This window comes from Ursus arctos, unplaced genomic scaffold (genome assembly GCF_023065955.2).
Source record: "Ursus arctos isolate Adak ecotype North America unplaced genomic scaffold, UrsArc2.0 scaffold_19, whole genome shotgun sequence".
Lineage (NCBI taxonomy): Eukaryota > Metazoa > Chordata > Mammalia > Carnivora > Ursidae > Ursus > Ursus arctos.
The window spans coordinates 3,499,599-3,524,170 of NW_026622863.1; the positions used below are offsets into that span (position 1 = coordinate 3,499,599).

General features: G+C 63.8%; 1 protein-coding gene across 6 annotated transcripts in view; it reads right to left on the reverse strand.

Annotated features, from left to right (window-relative positions):
• Positions 1-24,572, reverse strand: part of GSE1 (Gse1 coiled-coil protein) — a 407,885-nt gene that overhangs the window by 20,286 nt on the left and 363,027 nt on the right. For 4 of the 6 annotated variants that reach the window (XM_044382349.3, XM_044382348.3, XM_026494658.4 and 1 more), the window contains 2 exons: positions 16,300-16,518; positions 4,804-5,003 (listed from right to left, as the gene is read on the reverse strand). In XM_044382349.3, coding sequence (XP_044238284.3) covers positions 4,804-5,003; positions 16,300-16,518 — 419 coding nt within the window. The remainder of the gene's footprint in view (positions 1-4,803; positions 5,004-16,299; positions 16,519-24,572) is intronic. The other 2 variants (XM_044382350.3, XM_026494660.4) reach the window with 1 other exon arrangement.

Genomic DNA, 24,572 nt, shown 5'->3' on the forward strand with positions numbered 1-24,572 from the left:
TGCCAACAAGGCTGGGGCCTCCTCCAGACTCAGAGCGGCTCGCGTTCTGGTGCACGGTCTAAGATGCGCTCTCCTGAAGGGCTTCTACCCCATCCCGCGGGGCACATAGGAGGTGGTCCCCCCTTCCGAAGGACACAGGTTCTCATGGCAGAAAGGCTGGACTGAAACCCATCTCATTGCTGGGACAAGGCACAGAGCGGGGGCCCCCGCCCGCACCGACATCCACACCCTCCCAGCGTGCACTTCTCACAAGGTGACGCCCGCTCCAAACCCACAGCGGAGAGTTAGACGGGGTCGTTCCAGCAGCCGCAGGAAGTGAGCTCTGCTCTGCAGCAGGGAGCAACGGAACCAGCCAGAGCCCCCCACACGCGGCTCACCAAGCGTGCACAGGCGACCCCCAGGGGCTGAGGCGTCAGCTGTGCTGCCAGCTGCCGGCGTGCATCACAGATCCTCGGCCCCCTGATGCCCACAGTCGCAGACGAGAAGCTGGCACTGCCCACGGGCAGAACATGCCAGGCGAACCCCGCTGCCAACCCCCCGGGGGGGGGGTTCTGGCAGCAGCCACAGTAGGCAGCTATGCTACCCCGACTGGTCAGACCTGTCTGGGGACACCTTTGCACGCACTGGCGGTGGGCTGCGGCCCTGCCGACCCCACACTCGTGGGCACACAGAAGGGCCTGGGGCCCGGCGGGGAGGCAGACCCTGGGGTACCACAGAAGGGCCTTGCTCAAGGCAGGAGGGGGGAGGAGGAGGAAGAGGAGCCCCAACCAAGACCAAGGGCAGAGCCTGCCATGCCTGGCCACACGGAGGAACCAACGGTGTGTCTAGCCCTGGGAACACATGCCACCCACAGTTGTGACTGCTCTTGCCATTTGCGTGGCTGAAGGGAGCTGAGCAGTAAGACGGGCGCAGTGACAGCAGTCGGGGGCTCCTGAGGTCTGTTCAGAATCTTCTGGAGCGGGGAGGGATATCCATCGTCATGACAGCCCTTCTCAGCCTGAGCGAGGTCACCACCAGCCCCAGCTTAACCTCAGCCACAGGGGTTCTGAGGCCATGGCCACAGGCTCCCGGAAGCCCCAGGAGCTTCTCAACCAGGCCCTTCCTTCAGGTGGCTGGACTGTTATGCCCCCCCCCCCCGCCCCCGCATCAGGTCTGGCCACTCCTGCTGAGCAGACAGCAAACCAGGGCCACAAGAAAGCAGGAGGCAGTCGTGGGGGTCAAACCCGGCCTGCCCACCCCAAATCCATGGTGTTTCCACCGTGTCACAAAACACTAAGCACGCTCTGAAAACAAGGGGGGACCACAACCCTTTGAGAGTCTCCTCAGTGAGGCGGCTGAGCCCCGCCCCCAGGGAAGACCCTGCTGCTCCCCACTCCTCCACCCTGTGTTCCTGGCTCTGCCAGGTCCAAGGTCCTCTGGCACCGCTGGGGGGAGGGGAAGCAGCAGAGCTGCTGCGGCTGCGCCCTCCGAGCCCCCCGGCCCCCCAGCAGCAGTCACAGGCCTGTGGACCAGGCGGGCTGGGCTGGGGGGCAGCTGACATGGGCCTGGCCGGTGCCTGCCGCGCCCTCCACGGCCTTCCAGAAGACACAGCCGTGATAATTAATTGAAGGAGACAGGCCGCTGATTGGGATTTTTAATGAGAGGCAACAGCTGTTCCTGCCTGCACGCTGGCACGGCCCCTCTGCCCACCGCGGGGTCCTCGCAGGTTCGCAAACTCTGACTTGCCCTTCCCCGAAGGGGCATTCACATGGCGGGTATCAAGGGGACACACGCACGCACACCACACCCCGGGTCAGAGCGAGCAGCCCAGAACTCCCACCTCCCACCATTCCAGAGACTTCTATACAGGGGCCCGCACCTGGCCTCAAGTCCCACAGATGCCTGTGTGGACAGCAGGCTGGGCTCCCGTCCAGTCCTGAAGACCCTAGAGGAGACCCATCGCTGCCCAGTGCCTCAGTTTCGCCATCTGCCAAGGGTGCCCATAACAGCACGAGCTCCTGGTGCAATAGGGACAGATGCACGGACATCAGGCGGAAGCAGGGTGAAGGACCAGCCCGTGGCCCACCCACGCTAGCGTCACAGTGGCTGTTTGGAAGTCAGGGCTTGCTGGGTTATCCCGCACACCTACCACCTAGCACGGGGCCGGGCTCGCACACGTGCCCCACGCCACCCTGCAGCGCGCTCCGTTCCTCGGGGCCGCCCCGGGACGGAATGAATAGGGCACACCCTCTGGATAAGAAAGCTCCCCAGCTGCCCGAATGGGACAGAGATGGTAGCCGAGGGGCTAGACCATCCATGCGGGCTGGCAGGAAGCCTTGGGGGGAGTCCCTGCCCCGAGGACAACGTGTGGGGAGAAGCTCCGGACGGCCCCCCGCATGTGCTTCAGGCACCGCTGACAGAACCCAATGGCAGAGCCGAGCCCCCAGGGGAGCCCCTGCCATGCGGGAGGGGCCCACAGCGCAGCGTCCCCAGAAGCCCCTTCTCCCCTCAGCGGGACAAAGCCCGGCTTGAAGGCGGCCAGGCCAGATGGCACCTTCCCGCTGGCAGAGGACACACGAGGTGCCGGAGAGCCTGGGGGAGGGGCGGGCGGGTGGGCAGGGGGTTCGGCAGGCCGGACCCACGCGCCTCCTGTCTGGCTGGAGCCCTGCCACGCTCGTGACGGGCACCTGAGAATGAGGTCGGCCGTCCTGGGGCGCGCAGAGGCCGCCCGGGCGGGGGTGGGGCCAGGCCACCCCGGGGCCCCCCAAGAGCGCACTGGGCTCCCACTGGCGTCCCGGCAGACAGGCGCGCGGCAGGGAGCGTAGGGGGGCAGCTTTGATTTCTGAGCGGCGGCTGCAGGCACAGCTGTAGAGATGAAGGGAGGACGAGGGGGAGGGCGGGAGGGAGGGAAATCCTTCATTCTCCGGTGATTAGAGAGAGGGTTCCAGTCACACAGGCAGGACATGCCCCGTTAGCTTGAAAATAGACCATTTTTCATTTCAGCTGTCCTGTGCGGCTCCCACTACCTGGGAAACAGGACCCCAGCGACCCCGGTGACGGACGGACGGGCCCAGAGCCCCGCCCCCACGACTCCCCACCTGGCGGGAGCCCCCCCATCACCCCCCTGCCGCAGCACCTCTTGCTGGCTGCCCTCCCCAGAAGGATTACGCTCCCCGCCGCGCCTCTGTGCAGAGCCCATGAGCCATACACCACCTGCTAATCCAGTTCCCTGCCGGCCGCCCTCCCTGCGCGCGTTACTGTTTCATTCAGCGCCGTGGTCGGAAACGGCTGGAGCGGGGGCGAGCAGGGCCCTCTCTCCGGGGTTGCTAACTATTTCTGAGTCAGGCAGGACCCTTGGAGGAGTCCCGTGGCGCAGGCACTGGACGAGGGGCGTACACGGGAGGCACCCTAGTCTGGGCGGATAAGGGGGTAAGGGAGCCCCTCTGGGGCAGGGTGGGGCCCAGCCGGCTGTCACCAGCCACTGCAGAGCCAGGGACACGGCAGGCAGGACCCAGGAACCCCCCCGGGGCCCTGAGGTCAAGGCGGATCGCCAGGTGGCTGACGGCAAGAGGCAGCGAGCCCCTCTGGAGGCAGGAGATCCCGGAGAAGACTCTTCATCCTCCTCAAACCAGGGCCAGGTCAGGCGTCGCCAAAGCCCTCTGGCTGCAATCTGCCCACCAGGCCCTACCTGGGCTCTCCCACCCCCCAACCACACGCTGGGTAGAAAGAACAGAGCCAAGGGCCAAGAGGGCAGCTTTGAGATGCACACAGGGCCATACCCAGGAGGGTCCCAGCCTAGAGCTGTTTCCAGGAATTCAGGGATCCCAGCTGGGTTCCTTGCGGATCCGCACCCTGGGTCAGGGCCTGCCTAATGGCCACCCCCTCTGTGGACAGAGGCTACCCCCACCCCCCAGGGCAGAGCAAAGACAGATCCACCAAGATGATGGGGGTGCGTGCGTAGTGGCCTTGGTGCCCACCCGCCTCTCCACTTCCATTTTTCTGGTGGTTTAATTAGTATTTCCAAGTACTGCAACCCCCTGGGAACTCGGCAGAAAAACCCAGGAGGGAAGCCTGGCCGGTGTTCTCCATCCCCCCCTGCTGGGTACCCACAGTGGCTCCCCATCCCCCCACCCCCTACTGGGAGTCCCCGAGTTGTTGGAGGGGTGGAGGTGGTGGTGGGGGTCAGCCGGGACAGGGATGAAGAAACGCTCCCAGGGCCTTCTGCAGGGCAGGCCCCTGGGCAGCAGATGCACCAGGGAGCCCCCGGGTACCAGCGAGGGGGGAGGGCGGCTTTGGAAGTTAAGAGGGAAATGCTGGCGTCCTCCCTACTTGGACCCTTGTGCGAGCAATCATCACAACCGCTACCGTTTGCCAAGTGCCATGATGTGCTGACACCATGTCAAACGCTTCACATGGGGCTATGGACGGAACCATGTCCCCCCCCGAACGCTCATGTCGGGGTACTGACCCCCCAGTCCTCAGAACAGGAGCATTTGGGGAGGGCCTCTGAAGAGGTCATTCAAGTCGGCCGTGATCCAACATGACTGGTGTCATCAAGAAAGGGCACAGAAGGAACGCTGGGTGAGGACACAGGGAGAGGGACTCAGGGGACGGCTGCCCTGCCCACAGCAGGGGTGCGGACACCAGCCTCCAGAGACACAAAGAATAAACCCGTCATGGGAGCCCCTGGTCTGCTGCTCGGTTGTGGCCACCTGACCGGCACCCTCGGATTTCCTCCCAACACGAAGACCCTCCAGGTGAGCCCCACCCCCAAGCGGCGTCCTTCTCGCACCGTCGGCTGCCCCCACGTGCCCTGGTACTCACCTGCCGGCTCTCGCTCCTCCAGACGCCATTGACGGTCTTGGTTGGGGCGATCGTCACCACAGGGGGCGTGCTGGGCACACTGTGGCCCCCAGGGGGGACGATGATGGGGCCCATGGGCACGCGCTTGGGCGTGCTGGCCGGGGAGCTATGGTTGGTGGCCGGCGAGGACACGGGGGACGATTCGCTGCTCAGTGAAGACCCTGCGGGAGAAGGAAGGGTACAGCAGCGTGAGCAGGGGTCACACCCGCCGAGGGCTCTGGCTGACCCCCGCCAACTAGGGGTGGGCCCAGCAGGGGCACAAGGTGCAGGGAGCTCCAACTCCCAGGGCCTCTCACGTTTGCCCCGACCCCCGACCCAAGGGGGAAAGGAGGCGTGAGCGCAAGCAGGGCGGGCAGGAAGGGCGACCCGGCCACACTCTGATGGAGACAGGAGCCCCCGCAGAGCAGACATATTCCCACGCCCAGGGGTGGGGGCAAGACCCCCAGGCTCCGAACAGGGCCCTGAGCCTTCCGTGTGCTTGTGGGCGGAGGGGTTACAGGAGGCCCTGGGGGCCAGCGCGCCGGATGGGCCTGGCAGGTGGGGACATGGAGAAGTGGCCACGGGCGGCTCACCTCTTTTCTTAGATAGCGACTGCAATCTATTCTCACGTTTTAAACACTGAGACCTAATTCATCATTTAAAGCATAAAGATCACTGATTTCTAGCACGCTGAGTTGTGCCACCATCACATTACCTGACTTCCCCACCACTTCTGTCACCCCGAAAAGAACCCCGGAGCCCAGCATCACTCCTACCCGCTGTTCCCCTGGAGAAGGGGTGGAGGGGGCAGAGCTGGTGGGGGTGGGGGGCCCGGGATGGGCAGGGCCTAGGGCGGGGCTGGAAGGCAAGCACTCCAGGGTCCAAAGCAGAAGGCCCCCAGGCAGCCAAGCCGGCCAGCTGCTCAGGTCAACGGCTGCTCCCCCCACGACAGGCGGCATGAGGGGCAGAGGGTCAACAAAGGTGGTCACCGTGCTCCCCAGGTCCCAACCCCCAGCAGGCACCCGCCTTGCCTCCGGTGGCCCCACACTCTCCCTGTGAGTCTCTAGTAGCCGCGACCCGGACATGTCCCGGCTGAGGGGCAGCTGGAGCGCAGGCAGGGCCTGGCCCGGGGGCATCCGGCACTGTCTGGGGGTCCTCGAGAGCCCTGCCTGGGCCCGGCGAAGTCTGCAGCACTCACACATCCACCCTGCACTCTGGGGGCAAGGAGACCCCCTCATGTGCCCACACCACGGTGGGTCCACAGACACTGGCTCACGCCACCCAAGCCTCCGGCACAGACTACCCACGTGGACCCCAGGTGGACCCCACTTCATCCGGAAGCACGAGAGTGGCTGGGGCCACGTGCAAGGCAGGGCACACGCTGAGCTATGGTCCCGGGGGGGGGGGCGGGTACAGGGGCTCTGGCAGAGCTGGATGAGGGGGTCGCTGCTGACAATCCCAGGCAGAGATGTGGAGACACCCCGTCCTGCTCCTGGACTCAAAGGGCAAACACTGACCCTTCCAAAGGGTCCCCAAGGGCACCTTCTATCTGAAAGAGCCCTACGTGGGTGGGGGGGGGGGGAAAGAAGCAGGGTCAGCAGAGACAACCCCTCGCCGAAGGAGAATCCCACCGGTGTGCAGGCATCCTCCCGGACTTCACTCCAAACCTGCCTCGTTCCGGGGCCGAGCGACCCTCCCCATGTCTCCACACCACCTCATGTGGCCACACTCACGTTACCGGATGGAACCTTTGTGCAGAAGGGGAGGGAGGGCAGCCTATGGCTCACAGGCGCCCACAGCCTCCCGGCTGCCAAGGTACCCCCGCAGTGCCCTCCGTCCTTCCTGCCCCAGGGGCCCTGACCCGCCAAGCGTGGCCTCAGCACTGTCACTAGGAAGCGGAGCGGCTGGACGTGGAGGACCCAGAGACATCGGGACAGAGCCTTGATCTAAGCAAGGTGCTCTTGTCCAAGACCCTTCGGCAGGACTCCCTAGGCTTGTACACAGTGCGCACAACTGTACAAGGCAGCCCCATGGAGACACCCGGTCCCAGCCCCACAGGCCAAGCCCCAGAGAGCACATTCTGCTCAGTGAAAGCAAGAACACGGAGGCCGGGTTCCTCAAGGAGCTGCCCCTGAACTGTGACCCCCGAGTCCCCAGAGGAAACAGCAACCACAGCCCCACCCCAAGAATTCTGCCACCCCATGCTGGCCAGTCCAAGCCCGGCTCTGCTCCCGCTCGCTCCTGGTCAGAGGTCATTACCACCGGGGAGAGCCAACAGAGCACAGCGTGGGCCACCTTCCCTTCCCAGTGGGGACGGCCTGAGGTTCTGAAACAAGCTACATCTGGCCAAGGCAGTGACCACCCCGTTCTGCACCCGAAGCCGGTTTCAGGACCGCCGCAGCTGGGGGACGGGGGGTGTCACAGGCAGATGCAGCCGGTCCTGTGAGCAGAGCTGCCCGGCTGGAAAGTGACCTCCATGAAGTTCCAGAATGGCCCTCGGGGGCTGGTGGGCTGCCACCCATGCTCACCGGCTGACGGAGAGAGATCTGGGTGGTTAGTCCTGGACCCTGACCCAGGTTTGCTCAACTTTACAAAACTGGCGGCACCTTCTCAAGGCCGGCAGCCCCATTCCGGCGTACGCACCCAGCAACGCGGGGCTGACACCCCCCAGGGCCGGTTCTCAGGCCGCGCGGGGACAGGAAGCAGCACCACCCACAGCCACGCGGCTGGGTCGCACAAACCCCACAAACCCCACCAAGCGCAGACAGACGGATCGCGTAGACAGGTCGGAATGCAGACGGCCCTACCGGCCAGGGGCCGAGTGAGAGCAGGGGTCGGTCCCTGACGCGGGGGAGGCTCGCTCCGAGACCCTGTCCCACTCCACAAGGACCATCGAGGCCGTTTTCCGCAGGTTATCTAGACTTTGATAAACAGTTCCACTTTGCGTTGTTGAAAAAAACAAAACAACACACTAGATAAGGAATTGTTCCCTTAAAACTGAATCTCCATGGAACCTCTGAGGCTCTTCTTTTTGGGCGGCAGGGGCACCGCAAGCGGGCAGTCCGACGGTCCCGGCAGATTCACAGCGGGGCGGCCATCACCCCAAAAGGGAAGCCCGTACCGCCAGCCCCCAATCCGCGTGGTCTCCAAGGATGTGCCTATTTCAGGCGCCTCTCGTCAATGGTCCCACAGTACGCGACCTTCCGCACCAGCTGCCCCTCACTCGGCGTGGTTTTTACGGTGCCCGCGTGCGGCCGCGGGCGTCAGCACTCCCTCCCTCTCTCCACGGCCGGCTACTGCTCCCTCGTATGCGGAGACCCATTTCGCTTGGTGTGCCCACCCCTCGGCTCTGTGAGGGTTGCTGTGTCTCCTGCACTCACGGCTCATCTCCCACACAGCACCGCGCTCGGCCACCAGGCTCGCGCCCTGAGTGACCCTGTCTACCCCCTGCCCACGGGGGTGTAGAGGACGGGTATGTGTATCCTGGAGCCAAAACAGGAACGAAGGAAAACGCACACAGGCCAAGAGCACCGGTGGTCAAGGCACAGGCTGCCAAGAGCCTGGAAGAAAAGCTGCGGTCAAAGGCCAAGAGGGTTCTGGGCCTCCAGGCGCGGGGCAGATGGACCGGAGCCCACACAGCTCGGAGCCCTGCGGTGAGACAGCCTAGGGGGCCTCACAAGCAGGAGCACCTGACAGCACCAAGCCCCGGGCCTGCTCCCCTCCCTCAGACCACCCACCCCCAGAAGAGGCCCCGCCTCCTGCCATTAGCTCCATTAGCTCGCCTCTCTGGATTAACCTCGTTTCTAATCGCCAGGGGGTGAGGGGCGGGGGGAGCCTGGGGGCCCAGGTGCACTTGGACCGGGAGGCCAGGGACAATTAGCAGCCTCATCCCCCGGGGGGCGGGCGTCCCTGGCCGGCCAGAGCAGGCGATCGATCCCTGACCACGCACCCACAATTAGCGGGCAGCCACCCCGGCCCTGCTCCGGCGCGGCGGCAGGTGCAGGCAGCTCAGGGACGACAGGAGGCAGCGCACGCGCGTCACCTCTGCTGTCTGACTTGGGAGGATTAACGCCGAGGCCGCCGGGCACATGTAATTAACAGCTGAGACCCCAGACTCAGGAGAGGGGAGTGGGGGGAGCCTGGAAACGCAACTGCAAACTCACAACGCCGTGAGCTCTCCCACACGCACACGTAGCCAGCCGCGAAGGCAACCACGCAACGTGTGCTGGACCCTGGAGCGAGGACCCCCACCCATCCCGCACCGAAGCGCGCAGGGCGAGGCCAGCCCTCCGGCACACCACATCGGCCTGGTTCCCCGGGCCTCACCCCTGATGACAGGCAGGAGACGAGAGAATGGTCTCCCTAAAAAGGAATCCTTGGGACATCTTCCTGGGACACCTGCTTTGGGGCTAGGGCCCCCAAGCTTGGTGGGGCTGGAAGGGGGAGCACCGCAGGGCCCCTGTCCCACCGGGGCTTTGCCTGGCTTCAACCTACCAGTGCAGGCATCAACCTCGGACCCACGGCCACAACCAGGGTGGGGTGGCGGCCCGAGGACCCTGCATGCACCTGCTCGCCAGGGCCCTCTGCTCATTCCCATCTGTTCTGTCCCAGGCGCACCTCGGAGGGTCCCCTCTGCCCTCCCCAACCTCCCCCGCCACCTCCCCCGAGCCTGGTGGGCAAACACCACTTGGACCCAGAAAGCAGACTGGCCATCGGCGTGGCCCCTCTGCTTGCAAGACTGAGGGGCCGTGGGGCCCACAGGAAGCCTCCCAGCTGGCAGTCAGGTAGACACAATCCCCAGGACGGCCCCAGAGTCGGCCTCCCTGGAACGTGCCCAACAGAGCAGCAACGGCGGCCCCTGTGCCTTTTGGGAAGTGAAGCGTGTAAGTGACAGAGGCCAAATGCCATCGCGAGCACACGAAGACAGGGACATCCCGCAGGCCCGGCACAGCGGGGACAGCGGGCGTGGGGGGCACACACAGGGCAGTACCGGCCCAGCTGACGGCAATGGCTCCGATGACCCGTGGGTCTGGGAAGAAGCGCTGGGAAAAGGCCTCGGGGCCACCGCCCACCTGCTTCCAGGCCGGGGTCTCCCCACCTGCCCGCCAACCGAAGCATCTCCACGGCGCAGAACAGTCGGAGTCCTCATCCTGCCTCACGGCCACCGGCCACCAGTGCGGTCCTGTGCCCAATTTACTATCATGTGACAGTCCGCAAACCCAAATCAGCAAAGGCAAGGCGGGGTCTTTCTTATGAACCGCATTTCCAGGGGCCTGTTATAGGTGGGTGGGTGGACGGCGGGCTCGGAGAGCTGGGGGCAATGCCGCCGTGCTGGGATGCGCTGAGCAGCGGGGGCGGGGAGCACGGAGGCAGGGGGAGCACGGAGGCAGAGGGAGCTCTGGGGCGGTGAGAGGGCCAAGTCAGCACTGTGTCACCACAGCCAGAGAAGGCCTGCGTGCCGAATGCCCCAGTGCCAGTCACTGCCCCCGGTCCATTCCACTGCCCATACCCATCCTGCCCACCCAGCCCTCCTCCAGCCACCTCCCTGCATCCAGGGCACACGCCTGTCGCCCCCTTCCCCAGGCCTTGCTCTCCTCCAGCTCCGGCCTCCCTTCCCCTCCGGCCCTTGCCTCCAGAAACCCCAGGGCCCAGTGGACGAGGAGGTCCCCCCGCCACCGCGAGCGCGCGCCACAGATCCCCGCAGGGAAATGCCAGCACCCGGCTGACACACACGCGGGGAGTATGCCAGGCAGGATCTTTCCTTCCCTGATTTGGCCGTTTTCTTTGAAAGAGATAGACTTCAGGGGGCAGCAGGGAAGACCCACCCTTGATCCATCAGGCCCGCTGCGTGACGGCCACGCCGGTGGGCAGGTCACACCTACAACTCCCACCAAGGGAGAGACGCGCCCCCGTCTCCCTCCCTGGGGCTCAGGGACAGGACCTCGGCTGTGGCAGCTCCCAAGGCCCTAAGGTAACCAGACCCGCCTGCGAAGCCAGCGACAAGAAGAGGCAGGCAGCCAAGCAGGGCCGCGGAAGGAAGCCAGGCAGGGGTGCCGTATTCGGGGCTCTGGACCTAGAGAGTCAGAAATTCAAGTCCAGCTGCCCCCGCCACGGGGCTGGTGCTCTTGGCAGACGCGCCCCTGGGGAGGTGGCTCGGTCACCCCATGGAGCCCAGGGTGGCCATGCCACACACCTGACACACTTTGCTGGGATCGGAACAGGCCCCAGAGGCTTCGGGGCCCACCCTGCTCCCCCCGCCCAGCCAGGGCCCCAGGCCAAAGCTGCCCCAAGCGTCCCCAGAGCTGGGACTGCCCAGAGACACCTGCCGTCGATGGAGATGTGGAGGGGAACGGTGTGCGGGGGGGGGGGGGGGGGGGGGGGGGGGGGGGGAAGGTGGGTCGGGCGTGCAGGGCGGCGCACAGCCCTGGGGGTCTCTCGAGTCTTCCAGGCGCCAAGGCGGTGCTGGGCTCCCCGCACTGCAGCCCCCGCCCAGTGGCCCCACCGGAGGCACCTGCTCGGCGTGGAGCAGACCGCACACAGCCTGTTGGAGCCAGCGCCTGGGGGTGGCCTCTGCTGCGTCATGCTCCAGCTGGCAGGGACGTGGGCTCCCAGCCTCGCCCTCTGCAGGGAGCAGAGGGGAAGGGTCAGGGCCGCTGGGGGGGGGGGGCACCTAGGGCAGCTCCTAGGGCAGAGGCAGGAGCTGTCAGACTCCAGGCGTGGCATTTCCTGACTGGCGGGCACGGACTCACGCCCTCACTCAGTCATTCAACAAGCACCTCTGGGCACACGGGTCACCTGGCGATCCCGACAAGCCCTGTGAGACAGGCCTCGGAGGAGTATGGGACGCTCTGAGGGTCAGGGGTCATGACCTGCCCGAGGTCAGGAGGGTCTTGGGGTTCCTAGGCTGGGGCTCATTCCAAGGCTCAAACTGGAGCTTCAAATGCCGTTGTGGGGGGTGCAGGGGGTAGAGTCTCTGTCCAAAGAGGCTCTGGTGGGGGGACAGGCAGGGAGGAGGCAGCCAGGCCAAGGTTGGAGCTGGAAAAGCAACTTCAGGAGGGGACAGAGGGCTGGCCAAGTGGCCCAGAAGGACATCCTTTTTGTGGCCAGAGAAACAAGAGGGGCCCCGGCAGCCACAGCAGCCACGGGCTCCACGCATGCTGCCTCAACTCAATGGGGCACCCCCTGGCCTGTCATGGAGACACGGTCTCCCAGGTCAGAGCCCAAGCTTCTTCCAGAAGAATGTGCTGTGTGGGTGCAATCACTCTCTGGGTGCCCCTTTATCCCAAGGAGTAAAGAGGAAGGACGCAGGGACAGAGCGCAGCCGGCCTGGGCTGGAACACAGCCCGTGCGGGTGGGACAGACAGGGGTAGCGGCGGTGGCAGCAGCCGACCCCCTGTGCGGAGGGGCAGGGCCCACGAGTCCAAGCCCACGCCCCTCCCACAGAGGCCCTCTCCTTTCTAGGACCCTCCCAGAGAGAACCCTTCAGCCCCTCGCTGTGCATGATCAGGGGGGTGGGGGGAGGACGGATGCCATGGGCAGTCCCTGTTTGGTGCACGCAGCTGCCATGCCTGGCCCTAGTGTGTTCTCTCTGAATCAAAATCTATGAGGATGAGATCTCTAAGAAAACAAAGAAGCCCAGAGAGGTCAAGCGACGTGCCCAGGTCACACAGCAAGGATGTGAGCCAGGGGATCAGGCGGGTCCAGGCCCTCGAGGCACCCACAGCCCCTACAGGAGCAGCACACCTCCACTTTCCATGGCCCCCGGGGCAGGTCTGGCTGCAAAAAAGGCAACCCAGAGCCTCGGGGCACAGAAAATTCCCCACCAAAGGGCCGATTTCTCAGTTCTCATTCTTTCTCTTAGGTAGAGCAAACCATTCGGCACTGAGATTACTTCCTCTAAATTGAATGTTTCAACTGTACCCTCGGGACATGACGACGTGAGGAAAAATATTAACCCAAGAAGCAGAGGGAAGAGCTTGGGCCACAGCTCAGAACAAGGGGGCGCTTCACAGCAAGGGAGGGGTGGTGGGGGCCAGGGTCAAAGGTGAGCCAGAGACGCACCAGGGTGCACGCCGTTGGCAGGACGGGCCCTGACGCTCCCACCAGTCCCGTGGAGGTCTGGTCGGCTCCACCCAGGGCCTCTCCATCCAAAGGGACAGGAGCCCTGGGGGGAAGGTCAGCAAACAGGCCAGGGAGGGGCCGGAGGCTATGGGGTCTTGGGACCCGAGTCCATGGCTTCCAAAGTCCCCTCTGCTGCTGACGACGAGGGACGGCGGCCAGCCTGCAGCTCAGTTGTGCACTCCGGCCCCGCAGACAGAACACAGCAGGAGACTGGCTGGAGCGCGGCTGGCACTCAATACAAGTTGAGCCGCCGCGATGGAGGGGGGGGGGCCGCACACGCCCAGTGACAGGTGCGGGGTGCCAGCCAGCCACAAGGTCATTCAGCCATGAGAAGGAAAGGAATCCTGGCACATGCGCGGGGACGGCCCTGGAACATCAGGCTGGGCGCGGGAAGCCAGTCACACGTGCTGAGCGCCCCCCCAGCCCCCAGCAGCCAACCCAGAGCGCACCAGCCGACTGTGGCTCCGGGGCGGAGGGGCTGTGGTGCTGACGGGGACGGTGCTTCCGTAGGGGGAAGGACATGGTCTGGGATTTAGGGGTGACGACTGCACGACTCTGAAGACACCAAAGACCACGGCACCGCGCTGCTTTAGAAGAGAGCCCTTACGACACTGAATGAACCTTTCCAACCTAACAACAATCCTGCTCCTTCCCAACCACCAAGCCCACCAAAGCCAGCCCCCCTCCCCCACCGCGGGTCTCCGGTTCCAGGCGGAAAGTCAGGGCACCGGTTCCAGGCGGGGGCACCAGGGCCTGCCAGCTCTCTCCTCGTGCCCCCGCTGCCCCTAGGCTTCCAGAAGCCGACAGCCCCTATCACCCATGGCCCCCGGCCTCAGGCCCAGACTTACGAGTGCCTCCCGCACCACTGAGGTGGGTCTAGGGGCGAGGGGGCTTCTACCCAGAGTTGCCGTCCTAACCCCAGCCTCACGAGCCCACTTAGAAGGCCTGCGTGGGGGCGGCGGCAGCAAGGGGCAAGGGCACGTCCTCATGAGCTATGTGCCTCGGGCTCATGACTTAACCTCTCTGAGCCTCAGCCTTGCCATCTGTACGCTGGGCGACCCCGGGCTGTGAGCCACTTCTGCTGATGGGGGGAGACAGCAAGGTCATAGTTGGGGCGAGTGAGAAAAAGGGGACCGGGCATGGGGTGCGGCCCAGGAATACTCCCGACAGTGACAACACCTCCTTGTTTCTTCCAACTGAGGCCTGATGGGGGTGGATCAGACCAAGAACCGAAAACGGCTTTGAACTCTCCAAACTTGGCTTGTGGCTGCCAGAAAGCCTACAGTTCTCAAGATACAGCGTGACGAGGGCCGAGGGGCACACACAGCCGAATGTGAGCTGGGGGGGGGGTCCCCAGGTTCAAACACTGCTCCACAGATGCTGAGCTTCCCAAACCTCGGCCTTCCCATCGAGAACAGGGTGACCTCAGGTCAGCCAGCTGCAGATGCTGTGCTCCCGCGACAGTAAGGGCTCCGGCCAGTGTGGCTGGTGCCCGTCTTCCCTCTCCCAGCCCCTTACTGCGACGTCGCGCTTCCCAGGGCAGCGAACACGCAGAAGGCCCGGGTCACAGCTGTGAGGAACAGGGCCCCACGGCCACCGGGCCCAGCCGCTGCCAGCAGCACACTTTGTTCCCAGCCAGCGAGGCCCGGAAGCCTCTGGCATGTTGGCTGCCCGCTGGCCATCCTTCCAGCCGGACGCCAGGACCAGCCCGGGGCAGCAGAGAGCAGACAGGGCCATCGAGGCAGGCGCCTGTCCTGCACCCATGGCCCTCGCACGACCTCCCCTACCTGCCACTGCAAGGAGGAAAAGCGCCCTTCCATGGCCGCGTCCTCTGCAGCAGTGAGGTGTCACCCCAGGACGAGCCCAGTGCACTGGAGGGACGGCTGGCGGGGACTCAGCGCAGGCAGAGCCAGCATTTCCCCACGTGCTGACACTCGCCTTCTGAAGGCTGAGAAAGCAGCCAGAGCAGGGAGCGGCCGGGCCAATTCTGCCACGGGGGCATCCCCTCACCTCCGAGGGGACCACCGAGCCTCCACCACCCCGTCCACACCGTGTATGCATCTCCAGGGCGGCTGGTCTGGGGGCCTCCGTGGGCCCGGGCAGGGAGCTCGCTGCCTCCTGCAGGCCATCTGCCCCCCAGCTGTGTGGCACGCCATGGACCGGAACAGCCGTGCTGCTGCAGCCGGGCTACCTCGGACGTGGCCAAGGAGTGTGCCCTGGTGGGCGTGGAGGGTGAGGAGGAGTGTGGAGGAGCGGTCCGCCAGCAGCCACGCTCTGCCCAGGAGGATGCAATGGCCCACGGCAGGCAGACAAAACCAGGCCCCAGCGGTCTGCCCTCCTGGGCCACGGCCCGCTCATTCCCCTTACACTTCCCCCTCTGCCCAACAACCAGAAAGAGGTGAGATTCAGAACTCGGAAGACCCCTCAGCCAGTTCCAGGCAGGACAAATGTCCCTTCTGACAAGCTGCTGGCTCTGGAGCCTCTGAAGACAGACACCCTTCCTTCCCACACCAGTGTTTTCCCTGGGAGGGCCCTGGGACACCAAGCCCTAGACTTCTGTGGCAAAAAACATGGTGGGCAGAGTGCCCAGGTCCCTCCTTCCTCTGCCCAGAGGTCAGCCCCACATCCGAGCAGCAAGTCCAGAGGCCAGCCCGGGCCTCCCGGTGGCCCCAGTCACAGCCTCCTACCCCTCTTGTCCAACCAGCAGCCCGTAACCCAGGCTAACATGGGCAACTGGATGGGGTCCCCAGAAGTGCCTGAAGCCAGAGGCCCAGAGAACCTCTGAATGAAGATCTAAGCTCAGAGAGGGTCAGCATTTGCCCAAAGCCACACAGCATGTCACTCCCAAGTGACCGCAGAAGCCAGGGCTCCGACCTGCAGGACACCCATCCACGCCAGCATGTAATCCTTGCCTCAGGGAGTTAGGCAGTCATGGGGGGAGCTGTCGCAGAGACCCCCCACTCTGAGACCGAGCAGGTTTCTAGAGACCGTGCCCCCCCCACCCCCGCCGCAGTGGCTCCCAGAGCCAAAGGCAGGCAGAAGCAGCAGACGGGCAGAAGCAAAGCAGAGGTGCCAGGGTGGGGTGGGCCCGCCGGCCGGGCGGGGGTCCGGGACGGCCTGCAGTTGGGACGGCGCTGCCCCCCCAGAACGAAGCAGCGAGAGAGAGACAGGAGTGGCCGGAGCACGTGCGGGCCCTCAGCCTCCAGAGCCCTGTGAGCGCAGCGGCAGCACCTGCGCCTGCCCGCGGAAAACCGCTGTTTCTCGGCCGCGCACCTGCTTCTCCCAGGAGGCCGGGGCGGGAGCAAGGGGGCTGCGCTCTCCCCCCTCGGGCTGCAGCCTGGGGGGCGCGCCTCTTACCTCTGGGCTCCTCCGCCTGTTTGGCGAGCTTGCGCAGCGCGGCGGCAAAGCTGGAGGACGGCGCGGCCTGGGCCGACAGCGCGCTGCTGGTGGCGGGGCTGCCGCTGGGCACCAGTGCGCCATTGAGCGGCGAGGGGGTGAGGGGGTTGACGGTGGCGGTGGTCCTGGTCGCGGTGGAAAGCATCCCTAGTGAAGGGGACTTGGGCTCATGGCTCATGCCTGAAACAGGAAAAGAAGAACCAGAGGTCACCCAGAGAGTAGGAGGGCCCAGCACCAGAGCGGGGGTACGCGGGGCGTGGGGGTCCGGCGCCAGCGAGTAGCATGCAGGGACAGGGAACGGGAGCAGACGCGGGCGGCCCCGGCAGGACAGGCAAGGCAGAAGAGAGCCAGCGTTGCAGAGAACGTGGGGCCACGGCACCCGCACCCCCGCAGATCCACAGTCACAGCCTCAAGTGCACCCAGCACCCCAGGAATTCCAGACGCCACACGGCTCAGCCCAGCAAGACCCACCAGCACCCGCTACGTGCGCGGGCCGGCCGCCTCATGGCACACTGGACCCCGTGGGAAGGGAGAGGCCCGCAGCAGTGCTCATGAGGCCGGCCCCAGAGCAGTACTCCCCGCCAGTGTGTCTGCCTCCCCCCCGCCCAGCAAAGTGGGTGAGGCCGGCGTGGCTCCTGCCCTCGTTGTAGAGAAAACACAGACTCAGGATGTGACCGCAGGCAGGCTGGCCGGGAGCCCCCCCTACTCCCACCCGGGGATGCCGGCAGGTCCCCACCAACACAGGTGCCTCAGAGAACGGCCCTGCTGGCACCTGTGGGAGCCGCAGGGGAGAGAACGCGGCCGCCCCGCACTTCCTGCCTGTAGACCAAAGACAACTGTGGCTCTAACCCCCCTGGTAGTGGGGAGACCCGCCCTGCCCGCTGGGGGCCAGGTTCAGACCTCACTGACCGAGGAGCCGCTGCCCACCAGGGGGACACCAGGCGCCACAGGGGAGGACACAGCCACCTTCCCACAGGCCCCCAGCCTCTCACGTCCCATCCAAGTGTCAACGAGGAGGCTGAACGGCCTCCCGACTGCCTGATCAATAAACGCCCAGCTCCATCTCAGACACGCTATAAATAAGTTTTCCATTAACGTTCCTGCCCTCTCGGGGCCACCCGCCCGGCCCAGGCCCCGCTCCCAGCCCCCTCGCGGTGGGTGCCTTCCAGGGGTGTAAATCAAGCCTGATGGCCTTGCGGCTGGCAGGGGCCACAGGTCGTGTGCAGGGAGAAGCAAATTGACTTCTAACCCCCCAGATGGACACCGGGAGGGGCAGGCTCCAGGAACACCACACAGCCATCTGGGGAAGGGTCCTTGGGAGTCGCGGGTGGACAATGCCATCATAGAACACTCAAGAACACAGCATGGCAAGAAACATGCACTTCTTGCAGGGTGGCGGCAAGGGACCCCCTCCAGGCCGCGGCCCACACCCCAAGAGGCTCTCCGTGGCCCCCAGAGCTGGTCTCACCTCTGCCGGGTTCTGCACGGAGTCTAGAGGAGTCTAACTGGAACCAACCCCGGGGGCCAGCAGGCTGGACGGCGGCCAAGTGAGAACAGGAGATCCCCATAGGGGGTCAGGCAGGGGTAGGCGCCCACCTGCTGCCCTGAGAACTCCTGGAGAGGCAGTGGGCCTGAACACATGTCCTAAAGCCCGAGTCCCCGAGCACCAGGAGGGGCAGGAAGAGACCTCCTCGGGGGCACAGGCTGAACTCCAAACAACACCATTCTCTCGGGTGAGGGCTTGTGCTTGGGAACAAAGGACCCCCACAAGGGCCCCTGTGCCCTCGGTCAGACTGCCAGCCTCCCAGCTGCGGGGCGGGCCACGTGGGCGGCCACCACACCAGGCAGCGCTGACCCCCTGCTGACCCACGTGTCCTTCTCTTTCAGGAATAGCAGGGGTGGGGGGGTGACCCCCAGCAGAGAAGCCCAAGAATCCAGGGGGTGTGGGGTCCCTTCCCCAGCAACCTGAATGCCAGAAAATAAAATGCAGGCCTTAGGCCCAGATCATTCTTGGTTAACCCAGCACCTGGCTGGCCCCCGGAGGACCACGGAGCACAAAGGAGCACAATGGATGCTGTGCTCTGGGAGTGTGGCCCCAGGCCACCATCGGCACCCTCTCCTCCTCCAGTGGACAGCGTGGACAGAGAGGGCAGATGTGGCCAAGGTCACGGAGTGAGGAAGTGGGGGTTTAGCATTCACTTGGCTGCCAGGTACGTGGGGCATGAATCCCACTCTGCAGCCTCAAAGCTGTGTGACCTCAGGCAAGAACTCTGCCTCTCTGGGGCGCCTGGGTGGCACATCGGTTAAGCGCCTGCCTTCGGCTCAGGGCGTGATCCCGGCATTATGGGATCGAGCCCCACGTCAGGCTCCTCTGCTGTGGGCCTGCTTCTTCCTCTCCCGCTCCCCCTGCTTGTGTTCCCTCTCTCGCTGGCTGTCTCTGTCTCTGTCAAATAAATTAATAAAATCTTTAAAAAAAAAAAAAAAAAGGAACTCTGCCTCTCTGGGCCTACCTCCTTGTCTATAAAATGCAGTAAGGACAAAGTCTACCTTATAGGCTCATCGGGACAGGCTTCAAGGCAGTAATTTATACAAGGGGCTTCAGAATGTGCCCAGCGCACACCAGGGGCCATTTATCAAACAATCCGCCAGCCTACAGAGGGGCAGAAACACAGGTCCGGATGAGCAAGGGGCCCAGCCGAGGCCACACAGGTCAGCCTCCACAAACCGGGACATACACTTCCAGATTTGTGCCCCCCGCCCCACCTGGGGGGCCAGGTGATGTGGCATCAGAAGTCTACATGCTGCTTGGGGGGCCCCCCACGGTACCCTGTGCAGCCAGGTGTGCACGCCACGGGCAGGGGGCAGTTCGCGTCCCTGAGCGGGCGGCAGCTGAGGACGGGTCACACGCGGGAGCTGATGCAGGGCCTCCGGGGCCCGCTCAGCACCCACAGCCAGGGTGGTGATGGCTGTTTCGGGGAGGACAGACAGCACTTAGAGATGCTATGCGGTAAAACGGAGGCCTTGTGGGGACGAGGCCCGCTGGTCCTGGAGAAACACTTGGACGGTGTCACTACACAGGGCTGCCAGGACACAAGGTGTGTGAGAAGGGACCCTGGGGCGCTCTCCTGCAGGGGACATCAGTTAGACATGACTGGGTCACCTCCCAAGATGCCTCAGGATGGGCCTGGGACAGGCCAACAGAGCCACCAGCTACCACCCACGCTGTGCCAGCCCCAGACGATCCTGGAGGCTGGCAGAGCACGGGGTGGAGGCTGGGAACACAGGCCACACTGTTCACAGTCCGGTCCTGGTCACGAGGACAGCTCAAGGCCCCACAGTCAGGCAGCATGCCGAGGACTTGAACCCTGTCTCCCGGACCCACACGGCATCCTGCATACCTTACACCACCCGCCCGCTCCAAGGCTTCAATGGGACGCCTGACCAGAAGGGATAAACACGCATACACACAGCTAAAATACGTGTCACCAAAGTGTCTTAAAAATACACCCACAAAGTCTTTGTTCTTCACCTCTCCAAGAGGTGGAGACGAACTCTCTTGCCCCACACGTGGGCCAGACTTACGGACTCCATTCTGACAGAGTATGTCGGCAGTGAGGGTGTGTGACTTCCGAGAAGAGACCGTGAGAGACACCTGCCCACTCCCTAGCATCGCTCGAGTGGAGCGTGCTCAAGTAGCCCAGAGAATCCCAGGTCTCCTGACGCTTCCAGACAAAGGCCCCGTTCCTCCCCTCAGCCCGGCTGAGCCTTCTGATGAGACCACAGCCCCGGCTGCCAGCAGGATCACAGCCTTCTTGGAGCCTCTGAACCACCCCACATCCCTGAATGCTTGTATATCTGGGAGAGTTTGTTACGCAGCTTTGGATAACCAACAGAGTACCGCCACACGCTCTGCTGACCGAGCCTGCCGTCTTGCGCTCTCTCCCCATCTCCCTTCCTTCTTGGAGCCCAAGAAGTTCAATCATCTGCAAAGCCTCTATGACTTTACCCACAGTCTCCAAAATAGCCCCCCCCCCCGCCCAAGACCATCAACCACACCCTCCCTGTGCCCTTATTCCTTAGAGAGGCAGCCACCTCTCTTTAATCCCCAATTCCGTGAGCACAGTGTCACTGTGCCCATTTTACAGATGGGGGAGGGCAGGCTTGGATCCAAGGGCCGACAGATGGTTAACAGCAGGGCTGAGATTACTGGAACAAAGCACCTGCATCCTGTTTATGCAAAAGTGGTCAGGGCCCAGATCCAGACCCATGCTGCCCCACACCGCACATGGATGTAAGAGATGGGGATGAGGGGACAAGGGGCGGGGAAGTGAGGGTAGGCAACACACTCATTCCACCTCCCAGTGACCAGTCCCCAAGGCCCAGAAGCAGATGTGAGGCCACTGCCCAGTGGCCATGTGATAGGCTGGCCAGCTGGTGACCTGGGTGGACCTGCTGTGACCGCCAGCTGACAGTGCTGGGAAGGGTGGCACGGAGGTGCTGGGATAGGCAGGCGGCCGCCACAGGACAGATCCCAGGCCAGACCCCAAAGATCACATACCCCTTAAGGTGCTAGGGGGTGTCTTCGAGTGGCAGCAAGAGAAACAAAGGTCTCACTTCTATCCTTACACTTACATTGTAAATCCTCTGCAGTAAAGCAGGTTTTTTTTAAAAAAAGGGGGGGGGCATCGGGGTGCCTGGGTGGCTCAGTTGGTTCAAGCGTCTGCCTTTGGCTTAGGCCATGATCTCGGGGTCCTGGGATCAAGCCCCATGTCAGGCTCCCAGCTCAGCAGGGAGCCTGCTTCTCCCCTTCCCCTGTTCATGTGCTCTAATACAAGAAATCTTTAAAAATATATAAATAAATATTTAGAAATAAATATTAAAAGGGGGGTGTCAGAGATGGAGACTCACCAACATGAAGCCAGCATACCAACAGAGGCCCCGAGGAGCCCCTCAGATTAGGGCCTCCCCTGCTGGAACTCAGACCCAAATCCTCACCTACTGCTCCCTGCTCCTGCCTGGTGACCAGGGTCTTGGGGGAGGCAGATCCCCCTCTAGCCCCCTCCTCACGTCAGCAACTCCCTGAAGGACATGGTCACACTCCTGCTGGCGCTGAGTAACCAACCTCCTCTCCCGGCTAAGTCTCCCCTCCCCTCCTCAGACAAAGCCTGGCACCTGCCAGTAGCCCTCTGGGTTTCTGGGGGTCCCCCAAAGCCAGCATCTCTGTCGTAGTGTCAGCTGTGGGCTCCAGGGGCGCTGCGAGCCAGGAAAGCTACTGCTGATGTCAGGTCACTTAAAATAGAATCCCAACCCAGCCACTTCATTAAGGAGCTAAATTTAGCACCGCTCCTCAGCGTGTGCACCCGGGAGGGCGGGCTGCGGGACCACCAGCAGCAAGGACGGCAGGTCCTCTGCACCCAGGACGGAGAGGCAGGGGCCAAACTCAGAGGCCCCCGACGCACGGCAAAGGGTCACCCCGGACCTACTCTGGCTTGACACAGCCTCGGGGGAGCCCCCTGCCCCCCCCACCCCTGTCACAGCCTGGGGTCACTATAGGACCCACAAGCTACTCTGCCCCCAACCCCTGCCCAGGGAGGCAGAGGCCCACGTCTGGTGCTGCCATGACTGTGGAGCCCGCAGGGGCGGGCTGAGGGGAAAGTGGGCCTTGTGGGGGAGCCCCACACCCTCAGGAGGCCCCGGGGGAACCTGGGGCGCCTGCTCCCTGTGCCCTCATTAGAGAGGGTATTTATTAACTTCTGTGCTCCTGGCCATTGACTGAATTCTTGTCTACATTATCAGCTCATGTAAATTCATTATCCTAACAGCTGGGAATAAGCTCCACGGGGTGAAGGCCAATGATGGACGAGCGCTGGAGGGCGGGGGGCGGTGCAGGAGGCAGGCCCGAGCTCTCCCGACATGTGGGACTCGGGTCATGTGGCCTCCTGGCCTTCTTATTTACATCACGTATGGCTGTCCTCCTCTGGACAGGGCTCCTGCCACCATCGGCTGCCCACCCAGCCTTCCTGGAGAAAAGAACCACCACAGCCAGACGCCCAGAGGTGAGACCCCACCGCTCCCGGGCCCCTCGTAGAGAGGTCAGGATGCCCCGGGGCCCCTTGGGGCCGGCCCTGCAGAGCTGAGAGCCCATTGCTATGCCAGAGGCTCAGGGCAGGGAGCAAACCCCACTGGGCCGTCAGCACCCGCCAAATGCCCCGGCCCCCTCTCCGTGGATGGGGCCGCCGGGCAGGCCCTCGCTGCTCCTGCCCCTTCAGTCCTCCCCAACCTGGTGTCTTTAATCAATACTTTTCCTCTTCTGCCTACATTTCTAATAGAGCCAGAAGCAGCACAAAGCTTTTAAAAAAAAAAAAAAAAAGGCAAAACGAAGGAAAACCAGGTGCAGGGCCGCCGGCTGGCAGGGCTGATGTTGGCGGCTCTCCGGAAACCCACCTTGTTCTGCTTCTTCAGAACACACCCCACGCTCCGAACAGCAGGATTTATACGGGCGGGAGGCCCCCAACACGCCATTCCCTGTGGTCCCAGCCCGGCTCCCTCCTCTCCTCCACGGTGGCGGGTGCATTAATCAGCACGAGGGCCTCCCGCCCGGCCTCCCGCAGACCCTGTAATTACGGCTTCCTTTCACGGGCTCTACCCAGCACCAGACCTCGGGCCTGCTCCCTCCATGCTCTCTAATTACAAGCTAATGGCTCAGATGAATTTTCTGCTGGCTCCCGGTTCAAGCACCATTCCGCCCCTGTCCCCCCAACACCCCCCCCCCGGTAATTACGCCCCGCAGGGCCGGGCCGGCAGGGCCTCCCTGTCCTGCCCCGAGCGCACAATCTGGACTGGGATTCTCCCATCACCCCTCCTGATGATTTTTCATTACCACAGAAAGAAATGTTTGTGAGCAAACACAGCGCGTCCCCTGGGCTCGGTGATCCCCATGCCCTCGAAGGGGGGATGCTCCTGCAGCCCTAACAAGGCCGGGGTGACCCCGCCACCAAGACTGGGTGGGTGGTGGTGTGGGGCACCACGTGATCCTGGGAGCCGGAGCGGCTTCATAATAAATTCATTATTATATTTGCCTTTGGCGTGTTCTGAGCTCACTCGCACGAAGCAATTTTTCTTGGGGGTGGGGGTGGGAGAATCAGGAAGGTTTTCCTGCTCCGGAGGCACAGGGTGGCCTGCTTAGGCTTCGTGTCCTTTTTCGACTGAGGACAGCCCCTCAGGTTGTAGGCTGCTAAGGGGACTGGGGCCCTTTTCTTGTGCCAAGTCCCAGAAGAGGACCTGCTCCCCAAGGTTAAGGCCGCAGGAGCTGGCAGGCCGCGCCAAAGCCACGGGTAGCTGCCGGAGCCCAGGAAGAACCCCAGGAGACCCAGGGAGAAGGGCAGAGAGAGCGGGGAGGGGGAGGGGGAGGGGCGGACAGGGGCCAGTCCTCCCGTCCACAGGAGACCCCAGCCCAGGCCCTTTCCCATGCAGCTGCCACTCTCCCCTGCGCAGACATGTCACCGAGCAGCATTAAGTCACTATGGAGATTCTGAGCCGTGGAAAGTGTTCCCCAAAGCGCAATGAGAACGGGAGCCCAGCCCCAGAGTGGGTGAGTGGTTTGCAAAGCCAGTTTCTGGGGGCACCCGACAGCCACTGTGAACCCCGAGTGGGGTCCAGCCCAGGTCACACAATGCTCACACAGTGAACGGCGCTCAACAGTGCGGGGCAATGTTTAGGGTTCTCCTGGCCTCGATCCCCCACTGCCATGATAGTAACGTGCGTGGGGGCCCCGCGGGCAGGCCAAATCCAGGTTCTGGGGGAGGTAAGAGGGGAGCGTTCAGGAGAGACCTCTACACACACTTATCACTTGAGGTCCGCATACCAGGTAACAGCTACCACGTGTGGGCCGAGGGGGCCTGAGAGGGTCCCAGGAGGGATGCCCCCTTACCAGTGGGAGCCACAAAATGGGTGGAGAGTGGGTATGGGGTGGCACCCGGGGGAGGGGGGCCCCCGCCAGAGCCGGCCAAGGACAGTCTAGGGGTTGACACTGAGACCGGGGGTCGTGGTGGAGGCGGACGACAGAGTCAGGCAGCAGGTGCAGCGACATTTGAAAGCGGTTACTCTGAGAGGCTGCCGCCGTCTGGAGAAGTCCAGAGAAGCTGGGCAGACAGACGGACAGATGAAGGGCTGCGAGCAGCGAGGGGCGACCAGCCGTGCTGAGGGGGCGGGAGAGGCAGCAACCACAGCACAGG